This window comes from Chrysemys picta, chromosome 11 (genome assembly GCF_011386835.1).
Source record: "Chrysemys picta bellii isolate R12L10 chromosome 11, ASM1138683v2, whole genome shotgun sequence".
Lineage (NCBI taxonomy): Eukaryota > Metazoa > Chordata > Testudines > Emydidae > Chrysemys > Chrysemys picta.
In genome coordinates, this window is record NC_088801.1 from 62,123,706 (window position 1) to 62,140,597 (window position 16,892).

Below are 16,892 nucleotides of genomic sequence, written 5' to 3' on the forward strand. Positions count from 1 at the left end.
GAAGCACATGGAGGAGAGGAAGGTGATCAGGAACAGTCAACATAGATTCACCAAGGGCAAGTCATGCCTGACCAACCTGATTGCCTTCTATGCAGTGATGAGCTGCCAAAAATATTAACAACCGGTTCCCTTCTCCTGACCCCACGAGGGGGTTGTGCCCCCCCCCAGGACCCCTGCCCCATCCAACCACCCCTTCTCTCTATCCCCAGACTGCCCCTGGAACTCCTGCCCCTGACTGCCCCCCACTGCCCCATCCAACCCCTGCTCCTTCCTGACTGCCCCCCAGGCCCCTTGCCCCCATTCAATCCCCTTGTTCCCTGCCCTCTGACTGCCCCGACCCTAATCCACCCCCCAACACCCCCACCCTCTATCCAACACCCCCTCCCTGCCCCCTTACCGCGCTGCCTGGAGGTGGGGGCTGGGGCCGCTCGGCCAGAGCCAGAGCCGCTCGGTCGGGGCCGGGGCTGGGACCGGAGCCACTCGGCTGGAGCCGCTGGGCCAGGGCTGGGACCGGGGCACTCGGCCGGGGCCGGACTGGAGCTGTGCCGCCCACCCGGTAGGGGCCGGGCCCGGGGGCCGCGAAGGCCGGCCGGGGCCGGAGCCATGCGGCGCCTGGAGCCCTCCTCACGCCCCCGCCCCAGCTCACCTGTGGGAAGCCGCTGCTTCCTTCTGAGCCTTCCCAGGCTTCCCACGCGAACAGCTGATTCGCAGGAAGCCGGGGAGGGGGAGGAGAAGCCGGGGGAGCATTCAGGGGAGGAGGCGGAGCGAGGTGAGCTGGGGCCAGGGGAAGGGCAGGGAGCTGCTGGAGCTTTTGTTAAATCTAAAAGGGCTTCTAAATTTAACAGGTTCCCACGAACCGGTGGGAACTGGCTCCAGCTCACCTCTGCTTCTATGATGAGATAACTGGTTCTGTGGATATGGGGAAAGTGGTGGACGTGATATACCTTGACTTTAGGAAAGCTTTTGATACGGTCTCCCACAGTATTCTTGCCAGCAAGTTAAAAAAGTATGGATTGGATGAATAGACTATAAGGTGGATACAAAATTGGCTAGATCGTCTGGCTCAATGGGTAGCGATCAATGGCTCGATGTCTAGTTGGTAGCCGGTATCAAGCAGAGTGTCCCAGGGGTTGGTCCTGGGGCTGGTTTTGTTCAACATCTTCATTAATGATCTGGATGAAGGAATGGATTGCACCCTAGCAAGTTCACAGATGACACTAAGATGGGGGGAGAGGTAGATATGCTGGAGGTTAGGGATAGGTTCCAGAGTGACCTAGACAAATTGGAGGATTGGGCCAAAAGAAATCTGATGAGGTTCAACAATGATAAGTGCAGAGTCTTGCACTTAGGATGGACTAAGCAGCAGTTCTGCAGAAAAGGACCTGGGGATTACAGTGGACGAGAAGCTGGATATGAGTCAGCAGTGTGCCCTTGTTGCCAAGAAGGCTAACGGCATATTGGGCTGCATTCGTAGGAGCATTGGCAGCAGATCGAGGGAAGTGATTATTCCCCTCTATTTGGCACACATCTGGTGAGGCCACATCTGGAGTATCGCATCCAGTTTTGGGCCCCCCACTACAGAAAGGATGTGGACAAATTGGAGACAGTCCAGCAGAGGGCAAGAGAAATGATTAGGGGGCTGGGGCACATGACTTATGAGGAGAGGCTGAGGGAACTCTGCTTATTTAGTCTTCAGAAAAGAAGAGTGAGGGGGATTTGATAGCAGCCTTCAACTACCTGAAGGTTCCAAAGAGGATGGAGCTCGGCTGTTCTCAGTGGTGGCAGATGACAGAACAAGGAGCAATGGTCTCAAGTCACAGTGGGGGAGGTCTAGGTTGGATATTAGGAAAAACTATTTCACTAGGAGGGTGGTGAAGCACTGGAATAGGTTACCTAGGGAGGTGGTGGAATCTCCAGTCTTAGAGGTTTTTAAGGTCAGGCTTGACAAAGCCCTGGCTGGGATGATTTAGTTGGGGATTGGTCCTGCTTTGAGCAAGGGGTTGGACTAGATGACCTCCTGAGGTCTCTTCCAACTCTAATCTTCTATGATTCTATGTTAGCCCCTGAATCCACCATGAGGACTGAAGGCAGTCAGCAGCAGGCTCCAAGTGAGGAGCATGAAGTGACTCTCTTAATGAAACCAGTTCCAGAGCAAGCCGTGGATCAGGATCAACAGCGAGTTCTTGGTCCCTACTTGGAAGAGCTGTTTGATCGCCCTGCCCGAGGAACAGCCCACTGCCAAGTCTGCTGCAAACACGGTGGAGTCTGAAGTGGCCCCAGAGCCTGGTAAGTGTATGATTCAAATTTACAGTTTATTATTCCAGTAATGGGAGGGATTTCTGCTCTAAGAAGCAATGTAAAAGTAAGTCCCAGCTATCAGCATGTGGACAATAATGGTGGATTGTAGCACAGCACCATGTTGTTCGCCTTCCCTTCCCCGACCTGTTTAGTTCAAAATGGCAACTTGAAATTTCAAAGATTAATAAACAGCTGTAAAGGTTATTGTAACTGTTAAGTCACAGATGTTTGCTAGGGTCATTCATGATTTCCTTTCAGCAATAAGAAATATGCCTCTCTGTAATCACTCCTCCTGGGTCTATGCAGCTGCCTGTAAACAGCGAACTGAGTGTGTGTGTATTTGGGAAAAAGTCTTCTATTTCCAAATCTAGTCCATTTCTGTTAGAGGTAATCCATGCAGTCTGCGGGTCACAAATTCATTTCTCCGAAGTATGAATGGGGCGTCAGTTTTTTCCCCAGAACTGTGCCAGGTGCAGAAAAGCTGCAGATTTTAGCATATTTGCATGTGGCAGTAACAGGGTAGGCCAAAGATGCTGTGTCAGCTCATAAGATTAATTCCTTCATGGATTCTGGCCCAATCCTGGCTGCTGATAGCTGCATGTTTTTCCTGAAGCATAATGTCAGGTTTCAGAGTAGCAGCCGTGTTAGTCTGTATGTTCTTTTTTCCTGAAGCAGGAGCTCCACATAGATAGTCACATTGCAGGGAAGGGCATATTTTCCAGACCCCCCGTTTAGCTGACTAGTCCACCCAACTTTCAAATATGCTGTTTGGTCACTATATGTTTGAATATTTCAGCTGCACACAGTGCATGTTTCTCTTCAGCAGCTTGGAATAACATGTCTCTCTGCCAATAGGGCACCAGAAGAACACATATGTCGTCTTCCAAAATATGAAAGACCTGAAATGACAGAAAAAGCCTTTTGCAGCAAGGGCATTATACACATCTCTCCTCCTCACCCGCATGACAATTAGTTATGAAATTTTTATGAAACAGAAAAAAGATTATAATTTTTAACTTACCCTTGTCTCCATACTTCTGTAACAGTGACTAACAAGGCTGTGTTCAGAGACAGCATGAGGATTAAAGCAGCCCCTTCACAATATTTGTTTACTTTTGAAATGTTACATTTTATGTTCTTGAGATTCCACCATAATTAATTCTGTGATACTAATCTACTTTAGACAATAATCCTTTTTTCTTGTCCTATTTCAGGACCCTCAACCTCTACTGCCTGCTGTTCTTCAGGAACTTGATTCCTGGCCCAAGGTACTTTCACGGACCGTTCCAAAAGGAAGAGTTTCCATGACAAAGTTATGGTCGATGATCTTAAGAGGGCAGACCAGCGGGTCCGGTACCAAAAGAAGAGGGATGAAAGACTGGAACAACAGCATACTGACAGGCAAGAGGAAAGGCTGGGGCATGCCACCCAGGTAGAGAACAGGGTTTCCGCGATGGGGCTGGCACTTGGAAAGCAGTTCCTGGAACAGGAATGGTGGCTTAGGGAGGGAGACAGAGCTCAACAGAGAACTGTTTCAGCGACTCCCATCCATAATGGCTGCCAGAGTACCATCTCCTGCTGCCTCCCCCACACCATGGCAGGATAACCCTGCAACATACCTCAGTCCTGCAGTAGCTTGGGCAACCCCATATCAGGGTGGTCGATGCATTCAGGACTCAAAAGCAGTGGGGCAGGACAACTAAACTCCATGCAGCCTTCCTTCTTCAACTCTTCTCTAGTGGAAACCTCCACCTGCCTACCCCTCTGCCAAGTGAAGGGAAAATGTGTAAAGGGAAAGGAGAACATGGGTCCAGAGGACATGTAGCGGCATGGGGATTCTGTCAGGTATTAAATATTTCCTGCCCCCCCCCTTTTTTTGGTGCATTTGTGTATGGTTTTGTTAAGGCAGCTGGTCTGCCCAACAGTATGTGAGTGTTTTGCTATTTTAAGACATGTTTACAAATAAAACATATGTTTTCAAGAAAGTTTATTGCTATCAATGCATCACTTCGTGCAATCATGATTTGAGCTAATAAAGCTAAAAACATATTCAGGAGCAATTAAACATTAGTAAGCAAATAGTATTCCTCGATTTAGCTAGGTATGGCCATTCACATTTCAATAAATTCCATCTGTGCACCCATTCTGCCACCTCCAATTCATTATTCTTCGTGTCATTCAGACTTACAGTGCATGGCAATCAACCCCATACTCCTCCCAAGCACTGCTCTCTGCTCCCCTCAAAAATAATGAGCCACTTTTCCCCCACAAGCACATTCCTACAGGTACTATTCCCCCTCTTCCATTGGGCCATTGCAAGTCCATAATGTGAGAGCACAAAGCATCCCTCACTTCTGGTGCCCAGGTGCAACCAGCTCCCATAGGGGTAGCTGCACTTTCTGGCTGAGAGTACCAATCCAGCATCCCTTCACTATCATAGGTCCATTCTCGGGGAAATGGCTTCACAAAAGTTATGAAGAGTGCAGCAAGTCACAGTAATTGATGACACTGGCATCCAAATGGGTCTGTAGACACCTCCAATCAGGGCCGGCTCCAGGTTTCCTGCAGCCCCAAGCAGCAAAAAAAAAAAAAAAAAAAAGCTGCGGCAGCGCGATCGCGCTGCTCCACTCTTCGGCGGCAATTTGGTGGCAGGTCCTTCGCTCCGAGAGGGACTGAGGGACCCGCCGCCGAAGACCCGGACGTGCTGACCCAATAGTGGCTGGAGTGCCGCCCCTTGGTATTGGCCACCCCAAGTACCTGCTTCTTTAGCTGGTGCCTGGAGCCGGCCCTGCCTCCAATATGATTTTAATCTGCCAAAAAGTACATTCAACAACCATTCTACACCTGCTGAGAGTGTAATTTAACCTTCTTTTGCCAGGGCCTCTGAATTCATGGTATGGTTTCATAAGCCATGGCAAAAGGGGGTATGTGGAGTCCCCCAGAATAACAGTAACACTGTTTATGTCATGTCATTTCTGGGAATAATGTCCCAGCCTGTCCATGAATGTAGACTCCTGAGCGGGGAAAAACTGGCACCATGCTCTTTTCCAGTACAGTCCATGATGATTTTGTTCATAAATCTGCTTCTGTGGTCCATTAGTGTCTGCATAACAGTAGAGTAGTATCCTTTGTAGTTTATGTACTCGTGCTCTTTGAGGAGGGCAAACTATGGGCACATGAGTCTCATTCATGGCCCCAGCACTGGTAGGAAACCATCCTCTCAAAGTCAGCAGTTACCTCCAGAATATCTTTAATGCCTGCCACCTTGGGGCAAACCACATGCCTGACTGCCTCAGTTAGCTCTGCCACCATGTTACCAACTCTTGACTTTCCAACCCCAAACTGGTTGGCAATGGACCTGTAGCAGTTTGGGGTATCCAGCTTCCAGACGGTTATAGCAACCCGCTTCTGGGCCGGCAAGAGTTACCTTAGTTGTCTCTTTACGGTGGAGGGTGGGGGCAAGCTACTCAAAAAGCTCCAGAAATGTGGATTTCTTCATGCGAGAGGTCTAGACCCACTGCTGGTCATCCCAGTTCTGCATGACGATGTGGTTCCACCAGTCTGAATGTGGTCCTGCACCAGAAGCGATGGTCTACATAGGGGACATCAGTGGCTTTGCCAATTATACTGAGCAGCCTCTGCCAATGCGAGTCTGCAATGCCAGGGTACTCCTCCTGCCAATCCATCAGGAAATCTGTCAGGTACCTTTGGTGGGACAGAAAATGCCACTGAAATGTCCACCCGTGCCTTGCCAGTTTCTTGATACAAGAGTGAAAGCACAAGCAAGAGAAGTTCATCAAACAGCGCCTTCTCCATGTTACTGGCTTCGGTAGCTGGGATTGCACAGCCCAAAATGACTGCTTGGCAAGCTGCATTGGTGGGCTGTTCAAACGTCCTGTAATGTGCAGGGCAGGCAGTAACGTTTTCCCACAATGAACCACAGGCCACAGAACGCCAACCAATAATTTCAGCATCAAGCCCATAACTTCTGCTTGAGCTAAAGCATATATTTTCCAATGACATCCAATCTTGATTTAAAGACTTCAAGTGATGGAGAATCTACCACGTCCCTAAATAAATATATTCCAGGGGTTACTTATCCTCATTTTTTTTTAAATTGCACTTTATTGCTGCTCTAGTTGGACCTAGCAGAGATGGAGACTCAGACACAGAGGAGCTTATGGAAGCAGAGTTAGCTGCTGTGGAAATTGTTATTGTTCTGGCTGCAAACCTGAAACTAACATCAAAGTAAGGCTTTGCACAGGGTGGGGGGAGTGCTCAAACATTTAAAGGGACAGGACATCACAACTTCTAGATTGAATATTAGTATTTATAGACAGGGTGAGACTCAAAAGGGTGCTGTGTTGACCTAATTCTATTCCCAGTAAAGTAAATGATAAAACTCCCATTGACTTCAGGGGGAGCAGTTAGGCCATCCATGAGCACTTTTAAAAATCCCATCCAAAATGTCTAATTTTTATACAGCAGAGTTCATTTTCTAACCAGTATTTTAGTAAACCGAAGACTGGCTAATAATCACTTGCACTGGGTTTTGATATGGCCGTGAATCCCCCACAATATTGATGCCACACCGGGAGTAGGAATCCGATTTACAATCAAACTGTTAATTTTTCTAAAGACATTTCTGTTGGTTGATGCTGGTGTGAAGCTTTTCTTACCATGGGTATATTCAAACTGTTCTGCTGAACAACATGGGTGCAGATTCAAATCTGCATTCTAGGGGTTATTTCCAACTTGTGTTCTGGAAAAGGCAGAAGATTTTTGCTTGTATTAGTAGTAAATTAAATAATATTATAGTAATCTAAAGAAGGACTTGGAAAATTGCTATTTGTATTTTTTGTGTGTGTGTTCTTTTGCAGGGACGATAGGAGCTGGACTATCTTGCTCGTGTTCATAAGGAGCCAATACAAACAGCTTAATTATTGTAACAATATTTAAAGAGAAATTAATAAGTGACAACACATATTAGTGAGGTTCTCTGGCATGGCTCTTGAGAACATGAAAAGAGAATAAGAGGCCACAATTAACATACACTGCACTTAATGGTCTATATTGTGTATATATTACTGACCCATGTGTAAGGCCAAATTCTTCCCTGGTGTAAACTGGCACAGTTTCTTTGACTTAACTGGAACCATGCCAACTGACACCAGCAGAAAATTTGGATCATTAAATTGATGCCCACACGGCAGAATTAAAATCTCTTAACACTTGCAAGCTATCTCATTGAATAATGCACATGAGACCTGTATCCCAGCATTTGACAGCTAGAAAAAATCTGATGGACACACACACACACACACACACACACACACTGTGCACAAGGATAAAAACCTTTCTCTTGCTTTGGTCCAGTTTAGCGTTGGAAATGAAGGGTTGGGACTAGAAGGAAAGAAGTAGTAATGTTTATTCAAGTTGTCTGGTTTTAATATGAAAACACTTATCTCCATTAGGCTCCAGCTTTGGTGTTAACACACCTACCTACCTCTTCTCCCTGTGAAGGGCTTTGATGGATTCATGAACTTTTAATAATTCTGCCTTAACAGAGGCTATTGCCTATGGAAGAAAGAGAGACGATTCTGTTTTGAATTTTACTAGTGTGCTGCTTGTAATCATATTTGCTGTGTAAACCTTGCTATAAGCAGTAATATCACATTTAGGATATGTCTACATTATAGTTTTTGCCTTGAGTTAATTGACTGCCATTAACTTGAGGTATTAGCACATTTCTAACACTCTGGATATTTCTCTGTGGGTCATACTTTCCCACTGTGCCTGGAAGCAGATCCTCAGGAACTCCTAAGCATCTTAATTTAGAACATGTCTGGTACAAGTTCTGGTACATCCTATATCTACTTTCTGACAAAACAGGACTCTGGGACTTTCAATCTGTGTCTTTCAAAGCAACACTGAAAAACCTGCATGATATCCGTGTAGAACACGAAAGGAGGATAAAGCTCCTCAGAAAGAATTCTCAGCCCATGGAGAAACTAAACAAGTCAACAGCCAGCATGCAAAACCCCAGGTTACCTCACCAGATGGAAAATGAACACAGTGCAGGAACTGGGGGGGGATAGTTCAGTGGTTTGAGCATTGGCCTCCTAAACCCAGGGTTGTGAGTTCAATCTTTGAGGGGGCCACTTAGGGATCTGGGGCAAAATCAGTACTTGGTCCTACTAGTGAAGGCAGGGGGCTGGACTCAATGACCTTTCAGGGTCCCTTTCCAGTTCCATGAGATAGGTATATCTCCATATATAACCCAAAGGTGGCAGTCCTATCTACCTCTCTTCTGAAATGAGTGCATGCCTGGCAATGAGGTGAAGTGCTCTTGACTTGAACAGCTGCAGATGCTCACAGCTGATACATGCTGGCTGACACTGTCTCATGTTCTCCATAGAAGTACAGCTCCTGAAGAGAGGTCTTTAGAGGTAGAGCACAGATGTGATGCCAAAATGGATGAGCTGATATAGGGGGACTGATTCTCAGTTACTCCATTCTGAAGCGGGGGGAGGCAAAATTGGCCTTGAGATACCTTTTGTGCTCCCCATAGTTTAGGGCTATGCAGGGGCTGCCTAACTTACACTCTGCTTCCCATGGCCCCTGGAAAATAAAGAAATACTGTTGTGTAGTACATTCACCTACACCTTCCACTCACTCCCTGCATGCCCCTAACATGGGTGCTGGGCAGGGGCAGGGAGCAGGGTTGGTTTAGAGCCTTTATGCCAATTCTACATTGGCTGGAGAGAATCACTACTCCGGGCATATCTTCAGGGGGACCATTTCTGCTGCCTTTATGCTGTCACAATGGCAGAGAATGGCCCGAGCCTAACTGAGAATCAGGCCTGTGATGTCTTCCCTTGAACTATTGCTTTCAGAAGGGAGGAGTGACGATATTTTGATCACAAGCTCAGCTCGGGCCTCTAATGTGCTACTGTAATGCAAATAAAAAATAACAACAGAACAAATAACCCTGCAGTGCAAATAACTGAGTGCGCTGCCACAGTCAGGCAGTGAGGTCTGGATTCACAAAGGGACATAGGAGCTGTGGTGCTCAGTGTTACAATGCCTTACTTTTAGGCGCATAAGAAATCACAGGAACAACACTGTGATCCACAGATCGTGAGTTGGGGGCTAGGCTCCCTACGCAGTGACCGGAGCTAGACTGTGATTCACAAAGCCAGCAACTAAGTGGGGAGCTGCCTAAGCTAGCCAATGGGAGATGCTGACCAGGGGGATATGTGCTAGCACCTATCTCTGCTACTGATTCTCAGCTGTGAACCCTTTTCTGGAGTTAGGGGCCCAAAGTTGTTTTTGTGAATTGCTGGGGAGAGCAGGGTACTCAGCCGGGATGTCAGAGACCCCTAGTTCAACTGCCCCCTCCACCTGATGAAGAGAAGGGACTTGACTGGGAATCTGCTACCTTCCAGGTGAGCACCCTAATCATTGGGCAATAGGAAATTCTGACATGGGGCTCCCTCAATCTCAGCTGTTCTACTGTGTATAAATAAAAAGTAATTGGAGCAGGGGGACTGGACCCTGGACTCCCACATCCCAGGTGATGGCCCTAACCACTCAGCTAAAAGTTATGTAGGGCCTTTATAAGCTGGAAAGAAGCACTGCCTTGGGACATCCCTGTTGTAAAGGTGCAGGAGGCTAGAGCCCAGGTTCATGGAGCTTGGGACACCTGAAGTTCCCACATCACCACTAGGCTACAAGTTATGAGGGAGCAGATCCTCCTCCTTCTCACCCCAGCCATTTTGTGTGAGCTTGCCTGTGGGACCCAATCTGGAAGGTGTGCTCTGAGTATGCTGAGTGGATAGGACTCTGCAGGTGAGTTAAGCAGAGTAATGTCTATATTTCCCTGTTCAGGTCCCTAGTGTGGTGCAGCAGTGCACATGCCCAGAGGCAGAAGCTTAGGTACCTAAGGAAATTTTACTCTTGAAAATTTTAGTGCTAAATAAGTGTAGGTGCCTACCAGGGTCAGTGGGGGTCTTGTGAATTGCAGTGGTGACTAAAAGCTGGGATGTAGGTACCTAAATCTGGGCTTTAGGCATGTAACTCCCTTTATGAATCTGGGCCTAGTCACTATGATTGGGTGTATACATCCCAGACTTGTTAACCAGGAGTCAATGGAGTCTGAGCCCAATTAAGCCTCTGGGTGTCAGGCATAACTGATGATCATACCCAGCTGGGAGGAGCTGGGCCTTTATAAAGGAAGGACTAAGGAGCATCGAGCAATAGGAAGGCAGGTAGAAGACCCAAGTGAGAGATAGTTAGAAAGCTTATCTGAACTAAAGGCAAAGAGAAGCTAGGGCCTAAGGTGCATTTGGACTGAAGTTTGAGGGGATACAGCTGAAGAGGCTACAGAGAACAAGTGGATCCTGTGGGAGACCCTGAGTCAGAGTCCGCAAGAAGCAGGGAGAGGTTGGAGGAGCTGAATATGGCCTGGAGAGTAGATCACTGCAGAAGCCCTAACATAATGGTTGTAGTTAGTAGGAAGAGGTCCAGAGATGTAGCAGCAAGGAGTCTCACAGAGCAGACTACTGCTGCTTGTTACATGATACCTGCTCTGGAACCTAGTGGGGTGGGAGGACCTGGGTTTCCTTACCAGCCACTGGAAAGGTGGCATGAAGCCCCCTGAGAGGGGAATAAGGATGATTGGAAGCCCTGAGAGAAGGAGTGTGAAGACCTTTTGTAAGGACATTGGGACCGTTATTTGTTAGACTCTCTGACTCAAAGAGGGGAGGGGGGACTAAAATGTAATGGGGCCGGAGGGCTGAGTTGCAAGACAAGACAAATCATTGCAGGGCTGGAGAAACTGTTGACAGTGTTAAGCAAAAAAGAGCTGCTATCCCCAGCTCCGCCATAAGGGGACCTGCCAATGGTGAGTCAACTCTTCTGCAGTCACTAATACTGAAATGTGGCCAAGTTCTTTAAGGGATGACTCTACAAAGTTTCCAGGTTCTTGATTTGTTTCCCTCTACTTTCTCCTGCCCTCTTCCATCCCTCCAACATGAGACATTAACAGGGTTGAAGTTAACCAAGGGAACATCTTAGGATCAGTATTTAATAGGCAGTCTGAAAGCTGATCGAGAATTGGTCAGGGTCTCTCTGCACCGCTTCAATATTCACCCTGATTTGTTCAGTGTGGCTATATCTTGGTTTTGCTCACCTGTGCTGATGTCTTGTCTTGTGCTGGTGCCCTGTTGTCATTCTCAATCTGCTGTACTGGAGACCCCTTTTCAGCTAAGTGCTTGGATAACGCTGGGGCCAGTCTGTATGCTGGGGAGGATAGGTAATGATGGGCAGGCTGTGTGGAGGTGCTGAGCTCTATAGAGGGCCTGTACACCAGGAAAGAAAGCAAAAATAGAGAGAGGATGAAATGAGAAGCTCAACAGGAGAACTCTTAGGTTCCTTTCCCTGGAATCTAGAATCATCATAAATAAAACTTTTGTTTTCAACAGAGTAATAACTGTCATGCCTGAGTAAGAATTATGGGTTAGTTATGACCACTGTTAGCTAGCATTATATTTGGCTGGAAAAATGGACAACATATAGTGGATGTCATTTTGTTTATTGAATGGAGACCATAAAGTCCCTAGCACAGAATTCTAGTTCCCCTTCATTTAGCAACAGTACAGCTGCTCTCTCTTTTCAACTTCCCCTGTTTCTTAGCCACTGGCAGTAGAGGGCCAACTAAACTAGGCAATTCAATTAAGGAAAGTTTTAGAAAGCCAGAATTCCTGCGGTCCAATCTGTGCTAGGCTGAAGTACCAAATGAGCCTTTTAATGACACCTGGAAAAGCAACTCCAAATTCTGCTCTCACTGACGGCACATCCTGATGCAAGCAAAAACCCATCAAGTTATCAAATGACCTTGTGGACTCAGAGAAAGATTACGGTAAAGTTCATGTAAAGAAGGGAGCTTTTGTTGCTAACTGAAAGTAAGGAAATATCAGTCATGAAAGAATTAATGGGCAACTTGCATTCAATCACATTCCATGCTAAGGCACAAACACTCAAGTAACATCTCAGTGATCAAACTATATTCCATCAAATTATATTCCATCAAACTATTCATACTGTAGCTGTGGTTCTTGATTAGTCTGAATGTATTTAAAATTGGTTTCTAATAGCAATAACGCCACCCAGTGTTTTTGCACTGTAACGTTTAGTAAATATATTTTCCATTTCTTTCCTGTTGGGAAGGATGAAATTCACCCCTGTTCAAAAGGGTGAATGCCATCACTTAATTCTACTTCAGCTCTGTTTGGCAGATATTTAAGTCTACAAACTGAACAGACCAATTAGGCAAGACAAATACTCAGAACTTGTGCCAAGGACCAGCACCTGGTTAAGAGACCTCTTCAGTCTCATTCATGTCCTCCATAGACAAAGTGCAAAAATGGATCAAATGAAGGACAAGCATAACAAGATGCCAAAACAACTCCCAGACATAGAGTATTGCCGTGAACTCTGAGGTGCTTAAGAGGAGCCTTTTCTCACACCTGGATGACATAAAGGGCCATGGATCATTCAGGAATGGAGGTAACAGATTTAAGTCAGTTACCTGAGTCTAAAGGGCACAGAGCAGTCCCATTGACATCAGTGAGGTTATCCACAGTGGGAGGCACTGTCTGGTAGTAAGTATTGTGAAGCTGGGCCCGAGATTAGGAGTGACAAAACATGGCACAAAGAGCTGACGTTAAGAAGAGAAAACAAAATAAATGTGTGCTTGTTTGTGAATGGGGCTCATAATTCTAATTCCATCTTTGTTGTTTTATTTAGATAGTTACTAGTATGGCCCCAGCACCATAATATTCAAACCCCTGTAGAAGGTTGGTGTAAGAAGTCACATGCCTTCAAATTCATTGTTCACCTACTCTGCTGCCAAGCAAACTAAAGAGTTGATGGACTACAACACTCATGACACCCCCTAAAGGAGCATATGTGTTATAGAATAACTGACTCATCCAAAACTGCTTGCTTGTTTGTATTATGGTAATACCTAGTGAATCCACCTGAGATCAGGACCCTATTGTGTTAGGTCTGTACAAATACCTAGAAAAACATGGCACCTGTCCTAAAGCGTTTACATTCTAAATAGACAAAGGAAGCATCGTTGTCCCCACCTTCAGATGGGAAACTGAGGTTCAGAGAAAGTAAATGACTTGCCCAAGGTGTCACATCAGTAGCAGAGCTGGGAACTAAACCCAGAGCTTCTGAATCCCAACCCAAGGCCATAACCACAAGACCAACCTTCCTTTCTGCTTGTCAGCAAGGCTGAGTTCTGCAGTTACTGTACAGGACCAAAGCCTGATAGAGTGTTTTACAATTTCTTTTATGGAAGTGTGTTAGATTTGACAAAATGCTTTGTTGATAGTTCTCTGCATGCGAGCCATTGTGACCACCTTCACATTCTCTAGGGTGAGAGGAGCAGGAATCTGCAAAACGTTCTGCCATAATATGAAGTCACGGCATGAAAAAGGTTATTTCACCGACCCCATAGACTGTAATGGCTCCTTTGTGGGCACAGTATCAATATATCATGCAAATACTTATTCAGATGACTGATATTTTTAAAAAAGCCTGGAAAGAAACTGATTTTACTGTACAGTTTCAACCCTTCCATTTTGTAATTTTAATTTCAGTTTTATGAACTGATCACTGACCACATTTCATCTGTCAAATCAAAGTCATTTACTGTATGGGCACAGTCAAGTAGATAATGTTCAAAATTGTTTTTATATTAGCACTGTTAGATGCAGGTGATGAATGTGCTGCAGCTTGGAAGTATCTGGTCCCTTCAAATTCACCGCTCCAGTGGTATAAATACACTGGGACTGACACTCACGGTGCTTGCTCATGTTCTGGGAAGTCCCCTCCCTCCATCATTTCCAGTGTCTGCCTTCTCCGAGCCTCCTTTCTTCTGCAGCGCTCTTGAAGCAGGTTGTTTCTGACAGTGCGAAAAAAGATCTTTGCATTCTCCTTTGCTGACATCTGCTGGAATGACATGCAACCGCGAAAGGAGTGGATTTAAAACAAGCACTGCTCTGAAGCAGCAAGCAATCAGTCAACACAATCCCAGATAAAGCTGAGTGATGCTATCTTCTCCCCTCCACCCACAAGAAAGCAAATGTTACTCCAGACTTTTGTGGATGCTGGCTAACTTTAGTTGCTCTTCCCTAGTTGATGCTCATTATGCACCTAGTGCATCTACATGGGGAATTGTGAAAGAGGAAACAGGAAAAAATAATGTAACCACTGTACCTTCTACTCATTTCTTACACTGATGATAAACTACCACAATGTGTCACTGTGGTAAAGAAAAACAGCATTGACATTATAAACATTATCTTTCTATCCGCCCCACGCCAATGTAAAGCAGGGGTTCTCAACCTTTTTCTTTCTGAGTCCCTCCCCCGCAACATGCTATAAAAACTCCATGGCCCACCTGTGCCGCAACAACTTGTTTTCTGCATAGAAAAGCCTGGGCCTGTATTAGGGGATAGCAAGCAGGGCAATTGCCTGGGGCCTCATGCCACAGGGGCCCCTGCAAAGCTAAATTGCTCAGGCTGCGCCTTCAGCCCCAAGTGGCAGGGCTCAGAGACCCGGGCTTCAGCCCCATGCAGTGGAGCTTCAGATTTCTGCCCTGAGCCCCAGTGAGTCTAACAGTGGCCCTGCTTGGCGGACCACCTGAAACCTGCTCATGGCCCCCCAGGGGGCCCTGGACCTCCTGTAACTGAGGGTTGATCTCCTTGGTGTCTGTGCCTCCACACTGCTAGGTGAAGCCATGATAAAAAAGGAATTCTCCTTTCAAGCACACTGCCCCTGGGGCCTCCTCGCAAAGCTTGGTAAACCAACTAGAAGAAGTTTTACAGAGGATTTCACACAGCTTTACACTGAATTAGCTCCTGAATGGACATAGGGTGGGGTGGAAGGGAGGGGGAATGATGCATGTCTCCTCCAGCCATATGCCAAGCTCCCTTCCTTCCTACCACCTCCCCAGCCAGTCTGCGCACACACAACTCTGGTGCCATGGAGGGCCCCTTCCACAGATCCAAAAATGGGATGGCAGATGTCTGGGGGTGGTGACCTGACATACCACACACACAGGAGGGGGCAGGATTTACTCCTCACTGTCCCATGTGACTAGAATGTGTCTTTATCTCAAAGCAGAGTGAAAATTCTAAACTTAAAACCCACTTTCTTCTTTTGCTCACCTAACATTGCTTGGCAACTGGTGCAGATATATTTTATGGAGGTGATCTCACACACACACACGTGCGCGCGCGCGCTCTCTCTCTCTCTCTTTCTAATCATCATAGCCAAGAGCCTACCTATCCACACCAATAGGCCAAGCAAGCAGATGAGTCAGTAAAATGGGATGGTACCTTCACACAGTACTCCATCACAGGATGTGACCTCTTGTGTGGTCTGCTCTGACGCTCAGTGAAGAAGCAGACTTGGCAAAGATCAAAATTCAGGCACTTCAGACAGCGATACCTGTCAGGGAAAACAGAAAGGATAAGATTAACCTCCAAGGACTGGCAACTTCATACAAGTGAATTGGGATCTTGGAAATCAGCACCCATGAATGTTTGATGATATAGACAGAGGTGGGCAGGCAACAGTTTTCCTGGTCCAAGAAAATTTGAGATATTGAAAATCTTTCTGTCCTAAATAAGGATGAATAGTCAAAATCTTGAATTTTCACAAACTGAAAATTTAAAAAATATTTTGGTTTGGGTCAAGTGAAACATTTCATTTTTGATAATTTTGAAATGTTTTGGTTTTTTTTATTTGTGACCTTTTTTTATTTTCGGTTGGGTTTTTTTGACCTTTTAGACTAAATTTACTGAAACTTTGAAACAAAAAAGTTGTTTTGACTCAAAACTGAAACTTTCTGGTTTTAAAATGTCAGTTTTCTTTTCCAAAAACGTTTTGGAGTTGGACACTTCGTTGAAATCAACCCTGGTCATCAAATTTGGCATTTTTCATTGAAAAATTGGTTAATCAAAAAACCTAGCTTTTCTGATGACGCTATCAATGTAGTAATGATTTCCCCCAGCTAGGGGACAGCCAAGGAGCTCATCATCAAAATGAGTAATTGTTCAGCTGACAATGTTCTAATACTTAGAACAGCTTTATTTTTATAGCTAATAACTGATGCACTGAATTTCGTATAGTGGAGCAATAGTTGCCAATGATGCCATTTTTGGTACTGTTGCTGTATCCTCGTATTTCACATGCTTCAGTTTATCACTATATTCAGTCCATTGTGGGCTGTAACATCCCAGCATGCTGAATTCTGGGGCATCAGAGCAAAGTGGGACCTATGACATTGAAAAAACTTAAAAGTCAATAATGCAAGTTAAGATTGCCACAAAAGTGTAATAGTAAAACTCCCTGTCCTGGGTTCATCACTGTCATCTCGCCTAGTCCTGCCTTCTCTCAGACATCCTCCCTTCACCCTTCCCACAGCACCTGTCCAAGAGGTGGGGAAATATAAGCTGCAGTTAACTCCTGGTTTGCTGGAGACCAGGCAATAGAGCAGGGTAAAGCTTTTCAGC

At 45.9% G+C, this 16,892-nt stretch overlaps 1 protein-coding gene across 5 annotated transcripts in view; it reads right to left on the minus strand.

The window, feature by feature from the left end:
- The window catches only part of DYTN (dystrotelin), a 50,859-nt gene that overhangs the window by 14,531 nt on the left and 19,436 nt on the right, over positions 1 to 16,892 (minus strand). For 3 of the 5 annotated variants that reach the window (XM_065562118.1, XM_065562120.1, XM_065562119.1), the window contains 4 exons: positions 15,714 to 15,825; positions 14,174 to 14,319; positions 11,492 to 11,660; positions 7,805 to 7,875 (listed from right to left, as the gene is read on the minus strand). In XM_065562118.1, coding sequence (XP_065418190.1) covers positions 7,805 to 7,875; positions 11,492 to 11,660; positions 14,174 to 14,319; positions 15,714 to 15,825 — 498 coding nt within the window. Of the gene's footprint in view, positions 1 to 7,804; positions 7,876 to 11,491; positions 11,661 to 14,173; positions 14,323 to 15,713; positions 15,826 to 16,892 lie in introns of all 5 variants that reach the window. The other 2 variants (XM_065562116.1, XM_065562117.1) reach the window with 1 other exon arrangement.